At 41.3% G+C, this 26255-nt stretch overlaps 1 protein-coding gene and 1 long non-coding RNA gene across 4 annotated transcripts in view; one reads left to right on the forward strand and one right to left on the reverse strand.

The window, feature by feature from the left end:
• Window positions 1–423: 423 nt before the first annotated feature.
• Window positions 424–8456, reverse strand: LOC135313882 (uncharacterized). Of its 2 annotated transcripts, XR_010373375.1 has the most exons (4): window positions 8354–8456; window positions 8071–8246; window positions 7652–7791; window positions 424–1808 (listed from the first exon to the last, which is right to left on the reverse strand). It is a non-coding gene; the product is annotated as an uncharacterized LOC135313882 (long non-coding RNA). The 2 variants fall into 2 exon arrangements; XR_010373374.1 differs by lacking the exon at window positions 7652–7791.
• Window positions 8457–8574: 118 nt separating this feature from the next.
• NUP210 (nucleoporin 210) overlaps window positions 8575–26255 on the forward strand; it is a 73320-nt gene continuing 55639 nt past the window's right edge. For both annotated transcript variants that reach the window (XM_064454303.1, XM_064454302.1), the window contains exons 1-3: window positions 8575–8831; window positions 22277–22413; window positions 23611–23742. In XM_064454303.1, the coding sequence (XP_064310373.1) occupies window positions 8674–8831; window positions 22277–22413; window positions 23611–23742 (427 nt within the window). In that variant the 5' untranslated portion in view covers window positions 8575–8673. The remainder of the gene's footprint in view (window positions 8832–22276; window positions 22414–23610; window positions 23743–26255) is intronic.

Below are 26255 nucleotides of genomic sequence, written 5' to 3' on the forward strand. Positions count from 1 at the left end.
ACGTTGGCAGTACATGCCTCCTTGTCAAAGTAATTTAGCTTTTTCTAGGTATCAGAAGATTTCTCACATTTCTCTGTCACTTTGATACAGTATCTGTAGCAGACATTTCTGTAAGCAAAAAATATATTTGGAACAAACATCATGAAGCCACACAAAGAAGGGCAGTTTCTTAGTGTTCTGCCACTGTTATAAAAACTAATGTATTAAAACTTAGATGTGTTATAAACATCAGCAGAATGTCTGAAACTATTATACTTCAACATATAAAAAAGTATGTAATTTATACAGCAGCTTTATAATACTCTAATTAGTGTCTTCCAAGTACAAATCCTGTTGTTTGAAGTTTGTACCAAAGAGCTAGACGAATAATACAAAAAATGCTAATAAATATTCACATGCTCTTGAAATGAACCTCCATTCATGAACATTTTGAGATCAAATTTTATTAACACAAATGTTCACAGAAAGCACACAGGTGCAATATGCAGTTACATTATCAACATTTTAATAACCCATATTACTGAGCTAATGGGCCTTTTCATAGGGAGCCATATAGTTCTTTGGGAAATGTGCCTTGTCTTACTAAAGTTTTCAATATGGGTTCTAGCAGATTTCTTTACTTAGAATGCAGGCAGATACAGGTTCCTTATGTGTGATGCTGAGAAAATTCTGCTAAAGTTGAAAAAAAATGCCTTTTAAGTCCTATTGGATGCTATCTGCATCATTAGGTACACACTCACATTTAATCATCTAGATAGCTGACTTTAGAAACCAAGACCCAATCTCAAAGATAAATCAGGGGCCTACACCTAAGTGAACGTCATATACTTCCAGCAGTCATGCCAAATTAGGGCAGCGTTCAGTGTATCCTAATTCTTTCTCCATATATCCACCATGGCAATTTAGATGTTTGTTGTTCAGTGGGACATTGGGCCAGATGGTACAGACAGATTTACTGTACTTAGATTTGTACAGGAGATTTTAGCATGCGCTGTGGCTGTGTGCAGTATTTTCAGGGGCCCAGCAAATGCTAATGCTACTGTCCTGCCTGAACAAAGTCCTAGTCAACCTCCAAATTTTACCCAAATCACATTTCCAGACATGATATAGGCCACCTGCGAACCCCAAACATAGAGTAAACTGGGAAGGTGCTTGGTATGTTAGGCAGGGATATTGCCTGTTAAGAATGGAATTTCTAGCATAATCTGACTTCTTTCATGGGTTTTAGTTGCATGTCTGCAAAATAGGAATAATGGGCAGCTGTGAAAACACGTTAATTAAATACCTGTGAAGCACACTGTACCAGTGGTAAAGTGGCAGTGGAAGATGCAGGAAAGAAAGGGCAAAAGTGAAAACGAGGCTTGCATGTAACTAGCATGAGTCTGAGTCAACAGAGAAACAAAAATCAAAAAAGGAGAAATATGTACGCATGTAGACATGGCCACAAGCAGCCAAATTCAGACCTCAGTTTCAAGGCCATGGGGTTTAGCTTGCTATGCCATACTTTACTTGCCTGGGCACAATTTTACTCACGCAAGCTGTGCCTGTGTTGCTGGGACTAGACCTCGATTTGCCAATATTCTGAAAGTATTTTTTAAAAACAAGAGACCTTTAAAATCTCTGTCCAGGTCCTCACTATCTGCAGTGAATTTGTCTCAGTGACACTGTATTTAACTTTGTTACAAATCTGCAGTTGCAAATTCATAATGAAGGTAACTCTTTTGCTTTACAAATGATATCTGTATTCAATGTTGATATTCCATTCCCCACGGTAACTTGATCAGTAGGTGCCCATCTGGAAAAGTGACCTTGAAAGGAATTAAGGAGACAAAACAGAAATCAGTTCACTTTAGTGCAATGTGTACATGCACTTTAGTATTTTCATACTAAATCCAAAATGCAGCACTATACCAGCTATAGTGAAGAAAATTAATTCTATCCCAGCTAAAATCACGGCAACATATGTTATATCCTTTGGAAGGTCTCATTGTACATGTAATAGAATTTGTATTACGTTTCTTTAAGGTCAGCAAGAGGTGCTGAATTTGTTGTACCTGTATATATATTAGAATAGAAAAAATAGAATTTTTTGAAGAAAATTTGTGATTTTACAGTTGAAATGCACACTATATACTGCCAGTATACATGGAGAAACACAGAAGCCTGACAGTCTTGCTGTGTAGGTACAGAAGTCCTCTAGATCATTGCCAGTGCTGAGATAAGTGAGGTCAGAAGACTACCACAGGAAGAGAATGGGAAAAATAGAAAAGATCAAATTTTATAAATTGTCCCATGTTGGTGTTTAAAGCATAGAAAATAACAAACCAATTCAGAACAGCGTTAACGTTTAAAAAGACTCAGAATTATTGTACTTGATTGCCCACTTAAAATTTCTGAGGTGTACATACCATAATTTGAAACCCAGTAACCTTGAAAAGATAATTCACTTTCCTTAAACTAAGTCATTAAACATATTCACGTGACTATTTATAAGTTGCAGTAATTATTTTCAAGATTTAAGACTACTGTGTTTTCCTAAATTTCCCTGATGTATTTAAAATGGAAACAAAGGTTGGGATTTTTGTTTGTCACTTGTCTCTTTCTTGCAGAATCTCATCACTCATGCATCATTCAGTTGTTTGATGAATAGCTCACTAATACGATTTCTATCTGTGTATAAGGGCATGTGGCAAAAGCACTACTATGTTACAGTTTGAAAAGACAGCTATAAATAATTTAATAACCACAAATTTACATTAGAAAGGTAGATAAACTCTGAAATTAAAAACACTTATTTTTATCTGATATTACTGTTTCATAATCTCAGTGTAATCAGACTCATCCTGAATAATTTAGTAAGGTCTTGGGGTCCTACACGATCTGGGAAACTCTTGCATACCAAATGGATTTATATGATAGGAACTGAGACTTTTAAAAAAGCTACATTTCTCTTTTGGGACTACATCTTAATTACCTGGTACACATTCAAAAACTCCCAGCGACATCCCTGGCAGATTAGAATATGCAAAGAATGGCAGGTTTGGCCCTTATTTTACTGATTTTCTAAACACAAGTGCTCCTTTCTGAATTATTTAAAGGAAATCAACCTTGATGGAATTTTGAATTTTCCTTCTTTACTACCATTAATTGGCTGCCTTAATTTTAAAATCTAGTAAATTTATGCCTTCTTTTCGCTAAACATCTTCTCTTGGAAGGAAAATACTGGCAGGCGTAATCAAAGTGATCAGTTGTATAGATGCTATCAATTCATCATTATCTCTGTAGAAAACTTTTGTAAGGCTGAGAGGATGTTCTCAACAAGTGTATGAAAATACAGAAAGTCTAATACAGTAAATGGAACATAACTATAATAGTAGAGAAAGTGATAAAGAAATACTTGAAAAAGTAACGTTGTTTTATGTGCTCTGTAAGTCTACAATAACTATTTTAAAGTAATGAAGTGTAATGCCCCCTCTTACAATTTGATTTCTATAGGTAGACTGGAGCAGCTGAACAGAGGCATAATGCAGAGGAAGGAACCTACCCCATGTGCTTCTGGCTGCAGGATCAGTGCCTAATTAATGAGTTTTGCCAGTCAAGCTTAACAGCTGTGTACATTTGTGTGCATGTAAGATCTTCCTTTTGATTTTTAAATAACAGATGGTTACAACCACATGCTCAAATACAATGATCTGTGAACTACTAATTCCCATGAGCCTTTTGCTAGTGCGGAGGGACACCAGTCATAATCTTGTTCCGCTGTTGACTGGTTTTTAAGTACATTTTCATATATTGGACTACTTTAAATACTACTTTGACTGATGTGTCTTTGGTGGAGATATTTGGCAAGGCTCCGCATCTCTGAGGACGGAACCAGACAGCAGCCTAGGCAGGAAAAAAGCAGAGCAATGAAAGCCACATAGAACACTTATACACGTAAAGCACTGTACTTTGAGATCCACAATGGGTAAGACAGACACAAAGAGGACAGCTGAAGTATTGTAAGATGAAGCCTGATAAGGAGGAAGGAAACTGACCATCTTTCCCAGGGATTTTTGCCAGATACTGTTTTATTCTTCAGCTTAAACACAGTCAGCATCAGACAAAAAAACACCCATCACTGTTACTCTCATCTTAAGTTACTATTCCAGACCACTTTCTTTCTCCAAGTCTAATAACCTGCCCTTTTCATCTCCTACTCAACATGGAGTATGCAGCTCCCCACCTCTTCTGAACCAGAGCTTCATCCCTAGAGGGACAGTCTTTTTATTAGATGTGTTACTATTATTTGTCAGTCACTCTTTAGCCTTCAATCAAATATTATTTGAGAGATTCACGAGTGTGATAGAGCAGAATATTCTTCATTGTTCTACCATGTGAGTCCCGATTCTTCCAGTTTAATGAAACTGTTTTTACAATTAAATTGCACACAATGCATTGAGCTGCTGATGCTACAGAGGTGGCCGTACGCTGTTAACACAAGTACAGACATACCTGCAAGGGTTATGGTTGGAACTGTTTCCAATTAGCTTGACCCAGTACACTTTAAAATAATCTTCTGCATCTCACTGCCATATCATTTTGCTGGAATTTCACCTTCTGAGTTGCAATTACTCAGAGTTGGGTTTTGGGGGGGGGTTGGTTTGTTTGGGTTTTTTGTTTGTCTTTTTTTCTTTAAAGGAACGTTTTTAAAAATTTTAAATTTTTCAGACATTTTAAAATACGAAATGCCTGGAAAGAAAGTAATGTGTTCCTTGGCCAGATGTTTTTTTAGTAACCTTTTTCTTCCTGAATGAACTCCAGAACATGAGGAGTTCAAAATTTGTCAGAGACTCAGGCCTCAATCCAGGAAAGTACGTATGTATAACACGAATATTAGAGACATGCTTAGTACTCTTATCAAGTTGGTTTAGCCTTCCTGAACATGATGAGTCCTGCAAGTCCTTTTACTGCCAAAAGACAGGAGACACACATCTTGTACACTCCTGAGATCTCAGGGCTGGGGAAGCGTTGAGGCGATTCAAAGGAAGACAGGCAAACTGGCATCATCATCACTGCGCCATTCAAATACTTTATTTTTTTTGAACAAGGGTTTAAAATTATTTCACTGCAAACAGAAGATCACCTCATGATATACTGATATAGATTTTTCCCTAGCTTTATAAAAAATATGTTTCAACCAGAAATTGATTTATTTAAAAGATTTAATCTAAGTATGTCTCCTTCCTTCCTTGGGAGTATTCTCAGACCTTCAGATCAACCAAGTGAGTTTGTAACATCTTTCAGTAATTCTTCCCCTTTTATTTTCATATTTAAGTAGAAACATTATCAGCACCTGGTGTTTTGTTATTTACTGTGTGTATTTTGATTGCCTCTTAAATCTCTTTAAAACATAATTCTTCCACAAATGGCTCAGCTGCTTGGAGAATAACCATTTATTTTTTGCCTTTATCCCTCTCACAGTTAAGCAGCCGATTAAAGCACTCCCTCTATCGTTCTATAATTGCATTCTTTGTGACAGAACAAAAATTGAAATTTCTTAGTATCAGACTTATTCAGATGTACACTGATACGCACGTAAAATTGTCTCATGTTCCTAATACATCTATCCTGCTCCAGTTCTCCACCATGCCAGCTAACCACCCCACTGACTGGAGGTATTTTTATGTTCTTTGCACTGTCATTTTAGTCTGAGAAGGATGTGCTGACTCTATACTCATCTCATCACTGCAGTATGGAAAAAGAAAGTAGAGCACTGCAGCATCTATGCTAAGCCAAACCATGATTTTAGTAACTTCTCACAGAGCATGCAGCTATACTGCCTGCCTCTAGCCTACTCTTCTCTATCCAAAATAGTCCCTAATGCTAACACAGTGCTGCAATGCATGACTTTCAATTTAAGGAAGCAGAAAATTCACTTCTTAATTTTACTGTGTAATGGAAACTGCTGAGTTGCCCATCAACATCTGCTGCCTTATTCTACTCTTAAAATTTCCTAGCATGCTTTTGAGTTTGGAATGAAAGATGTCGGACATATAATCGCTGTACTTCACTGTCACGTTTCATCAAAAAAGCTTTAAGGTCTTAAGTGCACTTTTCTGTTCCTTATGAAAATCACTCAAGTCTAAGTAGTATTTGAGAACAATAGTAATTTTCCAGTTACATGCTGAATACTCACCCCCATACACTGCTGATGAAAGAAGTAAAGACGTACTGAGACTGCAAAACTTACTTTTAAAAGCTAGGAAGTACTGGGATACAGACATTTTCTCACCTCATCAACAGCACAGAACACAAGGTACTCACTGCCTACTTATCTACTCAGTTGTAATTATACTCACTGTAAACACATTGCATTGATTTAATCATGGGCTATTTTATCATATCCCTCCCTAATATCTGAGTCTTTACTGAACTTATCTTCACAGCATGCCTATGAAGGAAGGTTACGGATTGACTGACAGAGAGAGTAAAGAAAAAAAAAACCTTTGTATTTTTGGGAGCAGTTTAAGGTGTAGTGGCTTGATTTGCCAGAGCTTTTAATACCATATATCTTTCTGGACCCAGCTACCAGTGACTTAAGTTGCAGCTGTAAAGCTCAGCTCTTCTCTAAATCAGACCACATAACTTCAAGATGTGCATTCAGAAAACGAGTAATATACAAAGATAAGCTGCAGTGAGAAGTGAACTGTCCAGCAGCACGCAGTTCTCTGGGAGAGAAAATGGAATAACCCTGCTGAGGTACTGATAAATAAAACATTAGGTGAGTAAATACTGAAAGAAAACACTCCTAGGTAAATAAAAAGTCCTGTATAAGTTTACTTGCTTAGAATAGATAAAAGTTGGTTAACTTCTGTACTACCTAAATTAGAACTGATTAAACTCTCAGGTGGTGTCCCTGGACAGCATTTGGTCTTCCTGGGCAGCATTCAAATAGCTTAATTCAAAGATGATTATCCCTTTCTTAAAATCCATTGTCTCACTGAATAGGTACCATCCCTTTGTCATAGGTAATGACAGACAGATCCTCCACACAATAACATCATTCACTAAAAAGCTTTGATTAATCCCAGGAGCATGACCTTTCCCATGCACCATAAATAGAGATCCTACCACTAAACATATGTTGAAATAATTATACATATGAATGCATACTGACAGAAAGGACAAATTAAGATTGCAATACCAGCCTGGCTTTTGACTTACAATATATAACTGTCTTTCAGAGTACTTTAAAGTCTGTTCAAAGTTTCTAAAAAAGCAAATTATTAAATATACAGAAGTTCCATCATGCAGAATCATGTTCAACCCTACATAAATCACCAGGTAATTCAAGTCTTCAGCAAAAACATTTGTAACAAAGCAAACTAATCGACTACAAAGTCTAATCACCACCAGGATGTAAAATATGCATTTTGCAATACATTCACAAAATATACGGTTAAAAAAAAAATAGAATTGAGACTTGTGACTCCTGAATTCCACTTCAGGCTCTGAACAGTTAAATGATTACAGATCTGTCAGGGCTGGTTAAAACTTCCCTCCTTTTTCTTCTTCTTCCTACATTGTCCTACTTCCCACGCTCTTCCACCATGCTTTTAAGCAATATGCAGGAAAAGGTCAAGCTTGCTGACTAAATCTAGCAACTTACTGTGCTCTTTGGAGGAGCTCCAAGCAGCTCAGACCAAGGCTGCTTGTGGTATTCACCTGGATTGCAGAGTTCAAGTACCACCAAGTTCCTTGTCCCAGCTTCTTCACCTTTTTCTGCACTTTGCTTACAATTTTTGTTCTCTAGGACAAAATGAGTACAGGAAAGTAAGTCTTCTTACTTGAAGGATATAAGGATACCGAAAATTGGTATTTTTTATAACAAAAGAACTGGTGCTTGGCTTAGCTGTTAGCATCACTGTAAGTACTCTGACATACACACTGAAAGAGTATAGTATGAAATGTAACGCCCATATCCTCGATGAATATTTTTTTAGGGTTTTCTAATCCATAGGATTTAATCCATTTAAGTATGGGCTTTTTTTAATCCATAGGTCCTATTTTAATAAAACAACACCTCACCTCACTCTGCCTTCAAGCAGGGCTTGTGGAAGGTGCTGTCCAGGACAAGGTGAAGGCAGTCTTACACGCCACGGTCTTCACTCCACGTCCTCAGTGGGGTGGAAACGGCACATGCTCCACTCGCGAACGACTCGAGGCCAGCTGCTGAGGCGGCTCCGGTCGGCAACAAGGACCATCTAGGCCACAACCATCAGGTTTATCCCTTCGGCTGGCGTCTGCCGCGCCAACTGAAGAAAACCCACCTCCCTCCCCAGCCACTCGAGCTGTCTCCAGTACTATGTACCCCGATAGAGGTTTGTTTAGCCGGCAAATCCTGCGGTAGTTTGACTTGGCAGATGTCCCTCGCCCCGACCACTGCGGTCGTTCCCCGCTGTTGGCGCCACTATACACTACCTCCGGGAAGGCGGCGCCGTGGCACTGCGTCCCCGGGGGGCGGAGGGGGCGAGGAGAGGGGCCGGGCCTGCCCGTTTGGGGAAGGCCCGGCCCCTCTCCTCGCCCCCTCCGCCCCCCGGGGCGCCCTGCCCCGCCATTGCCGTCCCTCCGCCTGCGGCGCACTGCCGCCCTTTCCTGCCCCCACCGGCGGCGGTTGCCCGTTAGCGGAGCATGGCTCCCCCCGCGCCTCAGGCGCTGTCTCTCCTCCTCCTCCTTTCCCTCCACCTCATCGCCTCCTCCAAACTTAACATCCCCAAGGTGCTGCTACCCTTCACCCGCGGCACCCGCGTCAACTTCACGCTGGAGGCCAACGACGGTTGCTACCGATGGTGAGTGGAGGTGCCGCCGCCCTTTGTCCGCCGCTTCTCTCCCCCCGCGCCGCCGCCACCCGGATGCACCTGCGGCCTTTCCTCAGCCCTCGGCGGGAAGACGCGATCCAGCGGGGCCTGATAGCTACCCCCGGAGCCATTCTGAGGGAGCCAGGAGCACCAGGCCTCCCCTTGCTGGTTTTACATTACTCTTCGGGCTTTTTTTTTGGGGTGGCCCAGAAGTGTGGGAGCAGAAATTGAGATAATTCCTGAGGTGAAAGGCTGGGCTTTCCAAATTATCACTGTTGTTTTTTTTTTTCCTGCAGTGGGTGTTAAACCCGCTGGAGAGGGACTCAGTCTGGAAGCCAGGGTTGAGAAGGCTCTGAGGGGCAGGTTCCTGCTGTGGGGGGACCTTCCCGCCATGGCTGGGCGCCCCGCATGCGCCTTGCACTCCACGCGCCCACGCATGCCCACCCTGCCTCTCCACTCACTCCACGCATGCCCACCATGCCTCCAGACATGCCTTGTGTGCTTGCCCTGCTGCTCTACACAGGCACAGTGCTACCCCACGTGCTTGGCCCGCAGCCCCAGGTGTCTGCTTATAACTCATGCTTATGCTGCTGTTGTAGAAATACCCCTTCCCTCCCTGTGGTCAGTAATGAAGGTCTGACAGCTTTGAGTTTGGGGTATGGACATAAAGGAGTCATAGCACATAGCTAAGTTGAGAGCCTCTCAGCGCTGCTGTAAGCATAGGGAACACCCTACGCCCATCGCCTGGGGACAATGAAGTCAAGGTTTAAAAGATTAAAGCTTTTCTAGTTTTCTTTTGGAGGCCTTGGTGCTGAACATGTGGGATATACTCAATAGACTTCTGACTGGGAGTCCCCGTCCCACAAGGGACAAGGGGGGGTGCCTGCAAGCCGAGTTCTGTTGAGCACCAGGGGCTCAATGCAAACACCATGGTGTGTGCAGATTTAGAAACCATGTCCCAGTAAATTAGTGTTACCAACTGCTTTTTCTTCCTTTAATATACCAGAATTATAATTTGGATCAGTGATGAGCAGGAGGTACCCACCTGAAAAAAAAGTGGCAGTTAAGATACATTTAGGATGATACTTCCATATGTGCCAGGCAGTTGCATGTAGCAGTTTTCTGTTGTTATTTTGTGGCTTACAGTTACTGAAATACATCTTGTGGGGGTACGTTTTCACTCTATAACAATTTATTTGCCTGGTGATTCTACACTTCTCATCCCTGGGCTGGTTACAAGCCTTTATCTGTGACAACTTACACATTTGAGGGGGTTTGCACACAAGAGCAGTAATCAGAGTTTCTCCAAAAGTTGACTGAATGGAAGTTACTAGATGAGGTGCTTGTGGTTGTGTAATTTAATTTTTATATGGACCATTTTAGTGAAAATCTTGCAAGTATGGGCTTTTTCCTTACCCTAATCTTTAAAGGCAACTGAGTCTTTAAAAGGGTTTAGTTTATGTGGTAAAGTACATAGTACAAAGCCAAAAAACAAACTCATCAAAGCACTAGTAAAATCTAGGAGATGTCGGTTGTCTTTCCTATTTTGCCAGTGAACTGCTAGGAGGTGCTGGGCTGGCTACATGCTGCATGTTCCAGGCGACACTCAATTGTCAGAAGTATGTAGATCTTTGCAAATCTCACTGCAATCTACAGATGAGAAGAGATAAGATTGTACTCTAGGGAAATACCAAAGTTGGTCCACAAATGTATTTCTAATGAGGGTGATTTGTAGGCACTTCAGAGCATGTTGTATTGGTGCCAGTTGCCAGCAATGGGTTGTATACCTCAGGCATGTAGGCTTCAACATGCTTTTCCATCTTCTCCTTCTGCCCTTCAGGGATCAATTTTGGTTGAGAATTAAGGAAACTATACCAACCTCATACACAGTGTTCATAATTTTCTGTACCGGAGTTGTAAATGTGTACTTATTCACTTCTGCTTTGCAGAAACTGGCAGGATGTGGGTGGCAGAACTCAACTGTGCTTACAAAACCGTCAGAAGGAAGCAGTAGCTGTGTGTGACTGAGCAGAAGCAGTAATGCTCGTTGCAGTGCTCAGAGCTTGTTTGGTAGATTGCATCTTCGTCTCTTTTTCCCTCTACATCCTTGCCCCCTTGAACTGTAGGGAATTAGAAAAATATATACTTTGGAAGGGCAGGTAATGCCACAGTTACTTGCTGACAAGCTTCCTATACTTTACTGCTAAAGCCATCAGTAATAGCTATTACTGGAAGGAGGCTGTTAAACTGAAGAAGTTAGGAGGTACCAAATGTAGTGACTTCAGAAGTAGTGACTGTTCCTCACCCAGGATTTGTAAAATGATGGGTGAGTTTGCATGCACAAAAGCAGGGATTTGGAATGGAAATGATAAGATTCAGGTCCTTTGTGTCTGGAGCAGGGACTGAGGTTGTGTAATACGGGTGAGTGCAAGTTTGGAGGTAGTGTATGAAAGCTGTTCTTGTCTTACAGCAGCATCTGCCTTCAAAGGACATCCTTTTAGTATTCGAAGGACTGCATTACTCATCTCAAACATTCAGAATTTATACTTGAGTGTTCAATTTCACAAAAAAAACAGTCTATGGCATGTTGTGACCTTATTTCTTTCCAGATTCCCTTTGGGGTTTCAAGTTTACTTCTGAAAGCAGGAGATTTTCAAAGCGGTTGTAGTGGTGTCTGAGAATTCCAGTGATTCAAAGGGAAAAGGTCAAATTTTATTATCATCCCAGCGGATTGGGAGCAACGATAAAGCTACAAGCGTGGCTTTAAAGTATTTTCTGATCTTCAAGATGCACTTGCCTTCTGGAGTCTGGGTTACCTTTAGGTTAAAATTATTTTTTTGTAAAAGCTTTGTTTTCAAAGCATACAGTGTTCCCATCTGTAAATATTGTGTAAGGGATAAAACAGAGTCTGTGCAGATATATTTAGCATTTAAATTACATCTGTATTCATCTTTTAATTACCGTAATCCAGAAATTACACCTGGAAGAACGAAAGCATTCAGAAGCAGAATTCTCTCCTTGAAATCTGCCTTATCGTAATAACATTGCAGGGGGCGGGGGGAACACATAAAACAAACAAAAAATTTTCCCCCAGGGTATACAACACAGTGCAGGGTATTTATATCAGAAATTATCTGTAGCATACAAATATGCCTACATGTCTAATGTTATTTCATATCTTGCAGAATTGAGATACATGGTGAGAAGTAGTGGAAGGTTTAAGCTTCAGGAATTAGCTTTGAGAAATAAACTGATTGAATTTGAATCGTTGACCACTGAAGTCAGAAGTTTTGCTATGGAAAGGTTACAGCTATAGGAACCTGTTCAAAGGTGATAATGGCCCTGTACAGTGTTGTTTTTTGCAAATCTAATGAAGGAGAGTTTATTGCCACTTTAAATAAAAGGGTTTATGTGTGCTACTGAAGCTGTCCCTGAGGAGGTTACAGAAAGCTAATTGCCATTGCAAAAGGAGCAGGTGGCAGTGCTGGAGTGAGAGATCTAGTGGTTCCATGGTGCTTCTGCTGCGTAATGCACAGGTACTTCCAGAGAACCTGAAACAGAGCTGCTGTTGCAGTAGTTGGCTGGCAAGGCTCATTTTCCAGCTCCTTATCTTGTCATGTTTCTGATACTGAGTTCTAAACTGGTAGTATTCCTCTATGGGATATATGTGGTGGCTTACTTGTTTTAAAAATGTATATTAAATAGAGTGTTGCTGATCAAGGTATGTTACTTTGCTATAAGACTGACAGTCTCATCTCTGATGACCTGAGGGGTTTGTTGTTGCTGTTTCATGGATTACCTGTTTTACCAGGGGTCTAAAAACTCCTGTCTTTGACTCTCACTGAAAAATGTTTTGTGTGAGATACTGACTGTTAATTTCCATATTATGAAATGACAAAGGATGGTTGTTATCCCCGGCTACCCTTTACCCCTTTGGTTCTCATCTGCTTTGCATTTCCTACTTATAAGGCTGTTATAGCAGGCAGCAAAATGTAATCCCTCTCTCTGGGAGGTGCCTGCACTGCCGACTGCTAGGTAGACTGGCTGAACTGCAGCGTGTGCTTTCCCAGTGTGGCTTCAAGCCTTGTAGATACCAGAATGAGCTCAGAATTGCATTGAGATATATATCCTTGCGGTAAAGTGAGACAGGCTGTGCCGCTGTTGCTCAGGTCTGCATTACCTGAATCTGTTGGCTCAAAACCAGAGTGGGTAGTGTGAGTCTGCAGCATAGATGTTCTGCCAGAGTTGAAGAGGCAGAAGAAATAATGGTGTTTTTTCTCTTAGCTGATGTGTCAACCTGCAGTGCAGGTTTGCTGTTGAAAAGACTTTTTCTGAATCTGAGCATAACCTGCCTGGGAAGGAGGAGAGAAAGAGTAGGGACTGTTGCTAATTTTTGGTAGCTTTTATTGCTGAACACCCACGACATGTTTTATGACTTTTACTGTCCTTGGGTGTGGGTCTCACCTTAGTAACCGAAGCTTTAAGGGTCTTCACATGTGAGAAGGTGGATAATTTGAAACAATGCAAAATGTAACACTTGTGTTTTGGAAATAAACTGCCATTTTTTAGTTTTATTTTCTAATTTGAAATCAGGCTAAGCTAATTTCAGAACAGCTTGTGTAGACCAACCTTTATGGCATTCTCTTAGTTGGAAGGTGAAGGTCACTAGTGTGGCACACCATTTTCCTCCATGCAGCTAGGAAAGGTGCAAAGATAAGCACTTTTGGTAAAATGCTTTTGGCCACCAGTTGATTTGACAAAATATCCAAGTTACAATTGGGTGTCTGGGTTGGATTTTGAGAACAATCATCACTGGTGTAACTCTGCATGCTTTGAAGTTCTTGGGCATGTCATCTGATAACTATTGGAAAAACGCAGGAGCAAAAGCTTCATCCTTGGCTCCTTCTGTGGTGTGTGATGTTTCCATTTGTTTTTAAAGCAGAACTGGATGGAAGATTTTCTTCCTGCTTTTTGTTTTCCCAGTACAATAAGAATAATCCTAAAGAGGAATGACTGAACAATAGAGAGATAATCTGCCACTGTGTCATTAAAAATCCTTAAGAGTTCAGGGAACTCTGCCAGGCTCCCTCTGTGTTTTCTTTGGAATGGATTCAGTTCCCATATCCTTGGTTGTCTGGGAATCTATTTTTTATCACACAACTACAATTGCCTGGATGCTATTCTGGCTCTTGTGTCTCTCTTAATTTTTGTATGTCAACAGTGTTAGACCCAAGAGTAACTAGAAATAAGGTACCTGATGTTCTGGTTAATCCAATCTTACCAAACTCTTGAAAATCTTCACCATCTAGTTTCCCTCTGGCTATCTATCTGCCCATATGCCTGATACAAATTCTAAAAGATTAAATCAGCTGATAGTCATGGTGCATCTCCACAAAGGTGGATTTTTGCTAATTTAGTCAGTTGAGTTTAGTATGAAGAGCTGACAAAATAATATAAAATGTTGAAGCAATAAAAAAAGTATTGCTAGAGTGAGGGAAAGAGTAATATTTGCCTGATATTTAAACAAGCTGATAAATAAGTTGAAGTATTCACATGTGGTATTACAGAACAGTTAATTAAAAAAAATGCAGGCATAGGTTTGGGTGGATCTGTAGATACAATCTTGGCACACGGTTCTGTGTCCAGGAACGGGGGTGAAAGTCATGAATGAAATGGAGATTAGCAAGAGGGCTGGAGGTCTTTATTGTAAGCGTCATTAATTCCTCACCAAGTGGGATTTTATTCTGAGGGAAATAAATATTGGGACTTCTGTTGGCTTCCACCCCTACACACCTCCGTACTTGTCTTTCTAGTGCTTCCTCCCCTGCCTTGTTCTTTCTTATAGATGCTTATGGGATCAAGAGCTAGTGCCAGAAATGCTTCCCATTGCTTCTCAGGATCTAATTTTGACATCTGACAAGCCTAGCTCTCAATATCACACATTGACGTGCTGCCAAAGATCAGCTGTAATTGGAAGATGATATAAAATGCAGTCTTTGGTGTTGTTTTAAAGCAAAAGTTTCTTTTTCTTGACCATTTGGGGCACAGTAGTGATCCCTATGTATATTACAGTATAGCAGTGCCGCTGTAGTATACGGTCTATTTAATTAGTGCCTTATCCTTTTTGTACTTGACTCTGAATTGGGTGTAGCCGTAAACAGAACGTGCTTTTGATATTGCGGAATGATATTGAAGGGTCATCAAATATTTCATATGTTAGAGTGTAAAAAAGCAATAGTCATATAGATTGTTTTTTAATATAAATCAGTAGTAAACCAAGCCTCAGAAATGCCCTACTTCACCTACCAGATATCCTATTGGTAATAAAACTAAAAATGTATTTGTATTTAAAAAAGTAAGAAATTCAGCTGGTATTCTACCTCCTATTTTTGACTACTGTTAGAGGCCAAATAGTATCTAATCTCAGGTTTCCTACTCCAGTGACAATAAAGAGCTAACCAGCATTCAGCTGTAAAAGCTTGAAAGTTCCTTAATGATTGCGGAGTGTATATGAGCTTACAGCTAAAATTTAATGCAGACATTTAGTCTATCTTTGTTCCTTCCTTTTTCTAGTCTGAAAAACATCCTGTAATTAGATTTCGTTTTACAATACTGCTGTTAGTGCAAACTGCAGTGGTTATGTATTGCTATACATATATTATATACATATATGTGTATACATATATATGTATATACATATATACATATATTAAAAGAACAAACACAAAACACAATGAAAACCCTGTTGTGTTGTAAACACAATGAATTTCAGACTGAGAATGCAAAAACCTCAAATTAATTAAAAAATATATAATGGCAGAGAATATTAAACAATGTGAAGAACTAGATAATAAAAGTAAAAGTCAATTCCCTACCTATAATGCTTATTTTAAAATGCCTGCATGCATATTAAATCAGATCCGCATGCTCAGCTTAAAAAGCCTACCAGCCAAGTACAGAAAGCGCCTTACTGGTTGTGAATGCTAACATTGTTTAAAGAAACTTGCTAAATGTTGGGAAACTGTTTCATGGTTGCCTAAGAAGCTACAGAATAACAGGAAAATAACTAATTGTTCACTCTTAAGTTAATCACTGAATAGCCAAGTTAAATGTACTACTAATAAATAAATCATGTTATTTTAGAAACAGTATAAACCTTAATATAAAAAAAGCTCATATTTGTGAACATTTCTTCAGTATCTAGAACGTAACAAAGAATTTTCAGCTTCTTTTTAGAATAAACTTCTAATTGGTGTTTAAATTGTCCATTGCATACTGCTGTGGGCTGCTTTTTCCTTCATCAGATAAAATACTTTGAAATTTCTGGGTTAGCAGTTGCTACTGTTGTTTCAAAATCCTTTAAAACTCATCTTTGTGTAAGCCAGATATTCTTGGGAGGACACCAATATAAATAATATATTGAATTAATGAATTTCACCCAAGACAAAAATATCATCCTGCTCTGCAGTGTCTAATGAACCTGTACACTGCCCTTAGTACACACAATTAAAGATGTTCTGACCAGGGTTTTGTGCCCTCAGATTGCAAGCTTTTGGGGCCTCATTGTTTGGACAGTATAGTATGATCAAATCCAGACCTGCATGTAGGGAAGCAGAGAGCTGACACAAATGTATTTTTGTTTCCTGTGAAGTTTCTGTGAGAAATGCGGTGTTTGCTGTCTTACAGCTGCTTCGAACCAAAGGGATCTTGGTGTCTTGCACGACTGGATATGTCTTCAGAATTGTGCTTTTCATTGCTTCGGCTTGAAAACAGGATTTGCAGTTTTATTCCAGTGACTACAACCAGATTGGTCCATGTTCACGTGGACTGCAACTGTTAACTCTAAGATAACTGAACATATTGTGATATTATTTTTTTTTTTAATGGATACAATTTTAGTTAACAAGATTTGACTTTCACTGTTTTGGATCGGTTGGTTCTGACAGTAATAGAAGTAGGCAAAAACCTACATATGGGGAGAAGGGGATGTATGATATTGCTGTTTATTTGAAACTCCTCTCCAGTGCCTTGCTCAGTTAGAAGATTTTTCCCATATATCACAGGTAGGCATTTTTGAACATCTTCCAGAAGAAAAGTCTAAATCAATCCAGCTTCATCGTCTTTACCAGGTTGGGATCTAGTGCCCGGTTTAGATTGCATTTACCAGATAATCACAGAATCTTAGGTTGGAAGGGACCTTGGGGATCATCTAGTCCAACCTTTCTGGGAAGAGCACAGTCTAGACAAGATGACCCAGCACCCTGTCCAGACGACTCTTGAAGGTGTCCAATGTGGCTGAGTCAACCACTTCCCTGGGGAGATTATTCCAATGGTTGACTGTCCTCACTGTGAAAAATTTCCCTCTGATGTCCAATCGGAATCTCCGAGGAGCAACTTGTATCTCCATTCCCTCTTGTCCTCTCCATGTGATTCCTTGTAAAAAGGGAGTCTCCATCTTCTTTGTAGCTACCCCTTAAGTACTGGTACATGGGGACAAGATCCCCTCGAAGCCTCCTTTTCTCAAGGCTGAACAAACCCCGTTCTCCCAGCCTGTCCTCATATGGCAGGCTTCCCAGTCCTCTGATCATCTTGGTGTCCCTTCTCTGGACCCCTTCCAGCCTGTCTACATCCTTTTGTATAGCGGGGACCAGAACTGTACACAGTGCTCCAGGTGTGGCCTGACAAGCGCTGTGCAGAGTGGGATAATGACTTCTTTATCTCTGCTGGTGATGCCCTTTTTGATGCAATCCAGCATCCTGTTGGTCGCCTTGGCTCCAGCAGCACACTCATGTTAAGCTTTCTGTCCACCAGGACCCCCAGGTCCCTTTCCACAGAGCTGCTCTCCAGCCAGGTGGATCCCAGTCTGTACTGCTCTCCCAGATTATGTTTTCCCAGGTGCATGACCTTATACTTCTCCTTGTTGAACTTTATAAGGTTCTTGTTGGTCCACTCTTCCAGCCAATCCAGATCTCCCTGCAGAGCAGCTCTCCCTTCTGGAGTGTCTACTTCCCCATTCAACTTGGTGTCATCTGCAAGCTTCATCAGGCTACACTTGATGCCGTTATCCAGATCACTTATAAAGATGTTGAATAACATTGGGCCCGATATCGATCCCTGGGGGATTCCGCTTGTGACAGGTTGCCAGTCTGAGAAAGAGCCATTTACCACCACCCTCTGGGTGCTGCCTGTCAGCCAGTTCCCCACCCACTGCACAGACCACTTGTCTAGGCCATAACGCATTAATTTCTCCAGGAGGACACTGTGGGGGACCGTATCAAAGGCCTTGGAGAAGTCCAGGTAGACAATGTCTACTGCCCACCCCATGTCAACCAGGCAAGTCACTTTGTCATAGAAGGCCACCAGGTTTGTCAAGCACGATCTGCCTTTAGTGAAGCCATGTTGGCTTTTCCCAGTCACGTGCTTCATTTGGCTTGTGATGGCCCCCAGGAGGATTCATTGCATAACTTTCCCAGGGACTGAAGTAAGGCCGATGGGCCTATAGTTACCCAGGTCCTCCCTCGAGCCTTTCTTGTAGATAGGGGTAACATTTGCCTTCCTCCAGTCCTCTGGGACGTCCCCCGTTCTCAATGGCTTATCGAAGATTATGGAGAGTGGCCTTGCGATGATGTCATCCAGCTCTCTGAACACCCTCAGGTGGATGGTGTCAGGGTCCATTGATCTGTAGGGATCAAGCTCCTGTAGTAGTTCATATACTAACTCTTCCTTCACTGATGGTGGGTCGGTGTTTGGTTCAATCGGTAATTTTGTTCCCTAAACCTGGGACCCTACAGTGCTGGTAAAGAAAGAGGTGAAAAAGGTGTTGAGGGCCTCTGCCTTTTCTGCATCACTGGTGATTGAGTCTCCTTTTCCGTTTAACAGTGGGCCTATGTTTTCCTTCTTTTTCTGCTTATGGTTGACATGTCTGAAGAACCCTTTCTTGTTATTTTTTATGTCTACAGCCAGTTTCAATTTAAATTGGGCTTTTGCTTTTCCAACTGTGTCTCTGCACTCTCTGGCTGTGTCCTTGTAGTTCTCGGCGGGTAATCCTCCACTTTTCCATTTCTGGTGTGCTTCCCTTTTGGATTTGAGTAGACCCAGGAGGTCATGGTTGAGCTATGGGGGCCTCTTGCTCCGCTTACTTCCCTTTCCTTTGTAGGGGATAAATTGGCTTTGTGCTTCCAATAGAGAGTTCTTGAAGAATTCCCAGCACTCATTAGCTCCTTTGTATTCCATGAAAGCTTCCCATCGAATCCCTCCCAACTGAGTCCTGAGTGCACTGAAGTTTGCTCTTCTAAAAACCAGAACCCTTGTCTTAGAGCTGACCTTCAGCACACTCAGCACGATCCCCAACTCCACAATATTGTGATCACTGCAGCCGAGGCTATCACTAACCGAGATACCACAAAGCAGGCTTTCTCAGTTTGTGAATAGCAAGTCCAGCAGCGCCTCCTTCCTGGTTGGCACATCTAGCATTTGTATTAGGAAACTGTCCTCTATACATTCCAGAAACTTTGTGGATGACATGTGAGCTGCCGTATTGTTCTTCCAGGACATGTCTGGGTAGTTGAAGTCACCCATCAGGACCAGGTTCTGTTAGCCAGAAGCTTGCTCTAGTGCCCCAAGTATCACTTCATCGGCATTGTCATTGTGGTTAGGAGGTCGGTAGCAGATGCCCACTGTGAGGTCCTGCTTGGAGATGACCCCTTTTACTTTAACCCAGAGGCTTTTGATAGAGCAGTCGTAATCACCATAGTTAACTTCAATGCATTTGAGGTTTTCCTTAACGTAGAGTGTGACTCCTCCACCTCTTCTACGTTGCCTGTCTTTACGAAAGAGCTTGTAACTGTCCATTGCAATCCCCCAGTCATTTGAGTTGTCCCACCATGTTTCAGTTACTCTCCTATGATGTCATACCCTTCTGAGTGGGTACGGAGCTCTAGTTCCTCCTGTTTGTTACCTAGACTGTGTGCATTCGTGTACATACACTTGAAGTGTTTACTCTTTTGTTTCACATCTTGAGAGACAGCTAAGGAAGCTTTATCACCACACTGCTTGGCCTGACTTACTCCCCCGTTGGATGTGCTGGTGTGAGTGTTTTCTCCACGGATCCCACCCACCAAGTCCTTCAGTTTAAAGTAAATAGTAATAGTGGATAGTAGTCTGTTTTCCTGATGAGTTGTGGCACCCTCTCAGCAACGTCTCAGACCTTGGCTCCTGGGAGGCAGCATACCTATCGTGACTCCCTGTCAGGTCGGCAGATCGGTGCCTCAGTACCCTTCAACAGAGAGTCACTCGTCGTTTCTTTTTACGATGTCCACTGTGTGTTGCTGCTACAGTTTCCCCTTGCAGGAGACTTTGCAGACCTTGCTTATGGGTGTCCTTAGTCGTTAAGGCTTCATATCTGTTTCTGATTGTGATGGTGGAAGGTGCAGGCTGATGTGGAATCCTGCTCCTGTGAGTCACCAGGGTCCACGGTCCCTCATTCTTGGTGGTGTCTGCCACAGGAACATGATTCTGAAACCACCTGTCTACCTCTGCCTCAGCTCCTCTAATACTGTGCAGCCTCTTAACTGTTTCCTGCAGTTTGGCCACCTGACGTAACAAGTCATCAACCTGTGCACACCCCATGCAGGTACTTACCTTTTCGTCAGTAGAGGGGTTGGGGCAGTTGCCGCAGCCCACTGGCTGTACTGGTGTGCCCTTTCTTACCAGACTCATCTGGGTGGATGCGTCTGACATCTCAGAGGCTTTCGCTGAACAAACAGTGGTTTTAGCTCTGAGGTGAGTGCCCACCATTTCGCCCAAGGCCAAAGCGCTTGCTTGAGCTGTAGACCTACAAGTGGGCTCCGGCATCCCTCCTGCTTGCCCTGCCTGCGTGAACTGACGCGCCACGCCCTTCTGACGCGCCACATCCCTCGTCGCTCATGCTCCCTAGGGGCCGTTTAAATCTCTCACCGTTGCTTCTGGCAACGCCCCACGCCGGGTCAGCTGCACGTCAGCCTCGCTCGAGAGAGCTGCCAGCTCCTGACGGGTCCCTCTGCTCACCCTCGGGCTTCTCGGGTACAAGGAACCACTTTGCCTGCCCCGATCTAGCGCTGAGCCATGGGACTTGCCCTTGCTGCCGCTGTGCTCCTCGCCGACTGATGTAGTGTTTTCATCAGAACTGCTGTCATCATCTGGGAGAAGCAATTCCTGCACAGCTTTGTCATCAGTGCTTTCTTTCATTGTTTTAATCCTTCAAAGGACCCTTGTGAAGGAACTTTGACTCAGGGTCTTTGAGCAAACAGTGATGACGCTTAATTCATTAGTGGCTTAAGCAGGGTGCTGGGCTCTGAGCTGGAGTCCAAACAGGCTGCCTTTCTGCTTACTCTGCAGTAAGTCCTGCAGGTTTAGTGTGAGCAAGGAGTTTAGAGCAGCTGTGGCTAAGTTCTCCAAAACGGTTAGTCAGCTGCTCATCCCAGTTTGGAGGGGTGATGTTCTTTAATTGTTTGCAAGAGGTATGGCCTGCTGAAATATTTTCATTGCTTTGAGCACTCTACATCAGGCTTCAGATATATATTATTACTATCTTACCTAATTTCAATAACTTTGAAACTTTTTTTTTTCCTCACCTTGACATTTTTGGCACACAGGAGTGAGAACTGGGCTCGATGGCAATGGTGAGCTTCCCACAAGCTCATTCCTGGAGCAGTTGTCTTAAGAAAAGCCATACAAGTCAGAGCAGGAAGTAACAGATGCATCAATTTTAGGTCAAAATTCCATGTAGGCTTACATTTCACCAAAGGTTGTTATACAACTTTGCATGTTTTACGCAGTGTTACATACTTCAACTAAACAGACTAAATCCATTCTTTTTTAAAATTTCTTGATTAAAAAATGTTGTGTCTTCCTTGTTCAGAGCCTCTGCCATAGCAAACATACATAATTGTGATGTTCTGTCATCAGGGAATAGTTCCAGTTTTTCCAGAATTTTGTTTCAAACTTGCTTTGAAAATGCCGTTACAAGTGGTGTATGCAGCATTAGCTAAAATTATTTTACCTTTTACTTCAGTATTTCTGTATGTGTTTTCCCTTGTTCCACACCTCTAAGCTAATATATAGTCAGGCCAAAGGCTTTGTAACTTTGTTAAGTAGCTGGGTATAGCTCCGAACTGACTGAATTGCATTCAGCAGTGAACGTGCCAGAGTCGAGAGAATACTGGTTGTCTGCTTGGGCTCTGGTGGGCCTTTGGTTTGTGCTTTCCCCCTTCCTTGGCCCGCACTTGCTTATGCTGAAGTCGTGGAAGGGCTGTTACAGTCCAGCTCTTAAGAAAGTTGGGTCCTGACCATGTAGCATGTCTCATGTAAATTATTTTCGTGGCTTTTAAACCAGACCTTTGATTTCTGTCTAGCAGTAACTTAAACACTGCTAAAAAAAAAAATAAATAACCCTGTAGGTCCTCCACCAGGCCGGAGGTTGCGAGCATAGAGCTGACAGATCAGGATGAGCGCCAGTGTTCACAGAAAGCTGTTGTCCAGGCACGGTCCTCACAGCCCACACGTCTGACAAGTATCATCTTTGCTGAAGATATAAGTAAGTTTTAACTTTTGTAAACACACCACTACTTGTTTATGGCCATCCTGGCATCCTCTAGAATCATAGAATGGTTTGGGTTGCAAGAGACCTTTAAAGGCCATTTAGCCCAACCTCCCTGCAATGAGCAGGGCCATCTACAACTACATAAGGTTGCTCAGAGCCCCGTCCAACCTGACCGTCAGTGTTTCCAGGGATGGGACAGCTACCACCTCCCAGGGCAACCTGTGCCGGTGTTTCACCACCCTCAGCATAAAAAAATGTCTTCCTTATATCTGCTCTGAATCTACCCTCTTTTGGTTTAAAACCACTACCCCTTGCCCTGTTGCAACAGGCCTTCCTATAGAAACTCTCTCCCCATCTTTCTTACAAGCCCTCTTTAAGTATCGAGAGGCTGCAAGGAGGTCTCCCCGCAGCCTTCTCTTCTCCAGGATGAAAAACCCCAACTCCCACAAAGAAGAAACAAAGTAGAGATTTAAAAGTGCACAAAACAAGAAATTTCCGTTTGTATTCATAGTCATTTGTCATTTTAGAATTTCCAAGGGCATGGTTTTTAAGTTGTCTTGGTTAAAGGCCTCAAATAAGTGTTAATGTTATTAATGATACATCTAGGAAAATGTGTAATTTTTTTTTTTTTTAAATGGGGGGGAGTGGCTTAAAATAATTTTCAGTCCATACTTTTTATATAATGCAAATTCAGATGTTTTGCATTTAGAAAGCTGAAAATTGCCTTTGTGTCTGTCATATAATATACCTGTTTAGTATTTATAATGACAGGCAAAAACAGATGGTCAATTAAATCTCTTGCAGTCACTAAATGAAGATGTATATAAGGGTTTATCATCTGTGGGTAAAAGTCATTAAGTTCTATAGGGCATGAAGCATGTCTGACATTTGCACTGTAGAAACTCTTAATATGTACTTGGAGAAAACGTCTGTAACTGTTAGTGTAGATGGAAATAACTTTTATTTTTAAAGATTTATTTAAAGTTCACTGAGGAAGGGAAGTGCTTTTCTTGCTTGCTTAGCCATAATCACCATTTGACCAAGAATTTCTTAGTCAAGGTCATGACCTGGTTTCAGTTCCTTCAGTGTCTTGTGTCATTGACTAAATTTGAGGTGCATTTTGTCTTGTTGCTCTTCATGAGCATGTCCACTGTTGCTGTTTTCATGTGCTCTTTCTGATGTCTCTTCAAGTGACTGGACAAGTGCTTCGTTGTGATGCTATAGTTGATATAATTCACGACATCCAAATTGTGTCCACAACAAGAGAACTCTATCTTGAAGACTCACCACTTGAGCTAAAAATTCAGGCTTTGGATTCTGAAGGTAAGAGATTTAGTAGTAGGAGAGAAAATATATATTGAAACTCTTAATTGTCTGATATGTACACTGGTTTTGTCTGCAACACAGTTGAATGTTAGAAGCCCAGCTGAGTAATTTAAAGGGAGTTTGCTGGACAGTACATTTAGTAACCTGTTGTTTTTGTTTAAGTGTAAAGTTGGCATACCACCTGAATAGGAAAATCAAACACTGCTTGATTTCCAACAACTTTTGCTTGCTTTGTTTCCTTATTTTCCCAGGAAACTTAACTCTAGTGCTAAGGGTATTTTTTAAAGTAAGAATTTAAAATAATTAAAATAAAGGTGTCAGCTCTTAGCAATTCTACCTCCAGATTGGGAGTAAGAATGTAATGCAAAAAGTCCCAACACTTGTCCAGTTGAAATGGCCTATCAGAATTTAACTAAGCTGAGCAAGGCTGCACAGCAATGAGTAGTAGTCTCTTCTTTTTCTATTTTTTTTTTCCTCTTTTGAGCTGAAGCTGAGATAGATAAAATGTCCTTTTGCAAAATTCTTTAGACTGAGTCCAGTCAGGCATCCAACAGGATGTTCAGAGATGATGTTGAAGACCAACCACCTATTGCTTGGATTGATATCCCTATTGCTTGGATTAATATCCCTTAATTATTATAGAAGCACTCACTTTTGGGAGGAACCATTCAGGCTCATAAAAGTCAGTGCATTTGGACTGAATGCATAATTATTTAAAAGGAGCAGAAAACTTATGCTTTTCATACTGTCTGTAGCATCAGAAAAAGAACCATGATGCTGGTAAGAATTTCATGCTTTGGTTTCAATAACTGATTTTTGTGCACGTATCAACACTCATACAAACCAAGTAATTTGTAGGACAGCTACTGGGCTGAAAGGAAGTGATATGTTAAGCAGCTATAAAAGGTTGAATTGTTTGGTTTGGGTAGTTAATGAGCCCATACTACAGTTGTTTGTAAACCATGAATGCCAGGTTATATATGGCAATATGTTAATAATGAAAAGTAGTTTTGTTTTCTTACACTATGTGTAATACCAGACTCTTGGCTTGGCATTTCTACAAACTCTCAAGCATGCTCCATAGACAAATTTGCCTTGGAAGCCACCCAAGTTAGAGTCTGAACAAGAGAAGTGGTTCAAAACCCAAAAAGAATGTGTAATCTGCATGACTGAAACAAGGTGTTAGAAGCTGTAGGACTAAACTTCCCAATCTAAGTTTAGAGGATCAGGATACACTCAAAAGCTTTGAAAAACGGTTCCTTTGACCCAAATAACCTTGGGATCCATTCTGGCGAGACCTTTGGACATACTGGACTCTCAGTGGTCTTTCCTGGCACACTTTAAAAAAAAAAAAAAAAAAATTCAAGAGCAGCAGCAAGTTTACTGAAGGGCATAATGGCTCAGGAAAAGTCAGATGATCGAATAAAGGACTTCTGAATGCTTTTTTTTACTATTCAGAAGGTGAAAAAAAAAACCAAAATAATTATCCAATTCACTTAATATTGGGAAAAATCTGCTTAGGTTTGCTGAAAACTTGCACAAAGAACGTGTGTGTCAGGCCTGTTATTGCAGCCTGTGCGAGAGAGAGAGAGAGTAGGTGCTTTGTACCAGCCATTGTATTTATACAATATTGCAGTGACATAGCTTTTTGCCTGTCACAACATAAAGTTGTTGAGTAGGCCCCAGGGATGCACCACATGTGATTTGTTCTGGGCTGATGGCGATTAGTGCATCTTACATTGCCAGATTATTGCCTCTGGTATTGGTCAGACCATTCATTAATATTGATTATTCTACTCCTGTGAGTATCGATATATCTTCAGGAATAGTTTCTTTCCTTACTCTTTTCCATATATATATATATTATTTATAAATAATGCAGGTTTTTTACATAAGCTGTATTTTGTAATCAGTTATTAATGCAGATTTCTTTTTGTACATATTTTTAATAAGCCACTCCAAATATAAACTCAATCCCCTAATATTACTTTTCAAAGATTACTAATGCAAGAGAGGAAGATCATCATGGAGATCTTTGCTAAATTAAGTATAGAATGTAGAGGGGGGGAAAAAAAGTAATACTATATATTGTTTTATCTGTTGAACTTTGCTGAAGTTACTTTATTATGATTTAACTAGAGGTGAGTTAAATAAGAGGAAGACTTAAGATGGGAGTTTGCATTTCTTTGGCTATGAGTGTGCAAGGAACACTGGCTTCTTGCCCCAGCCATGGAGCAGAGCATGTCAAGACAGCTCTCTTTGTATACTGGGGTTTGCTCCAGCCTTGCCAGTGAGAGCTGCTTTTCTGCTGAAGCATCACAGAGGAGCAGCTCAGGGCTGGGTTACAGTGGTGGAGCAGGAGCACAAGTCACTGCCTACATTGACATCAGAGGAGCCAAGGAGTGTAATGTTACAGCTGGCAGGGCAGCTGGTCTGCAGCTCCTGTCACAGCTGTGTGATCCTGCAGGGAACGACAAAGACATAATACAGTTCATGACTCTCTGAGTGCT

Source organism: Phalacrocorax carbo, chromosome 6 (genome assembly GCF_963921805.1).
Source record: "Phalacrocorax carbo chromosome 6, bPhaCar2.1, whole genome shotgun sequence".
Classification (NCBI taxonomy): domain Eukaryota; kingdom Metazoa; phylum Chordata; class Aves; order Suliformes; family Phalacrocoracidae; genus Phalacrocorax; species Phalacrocorax carbo.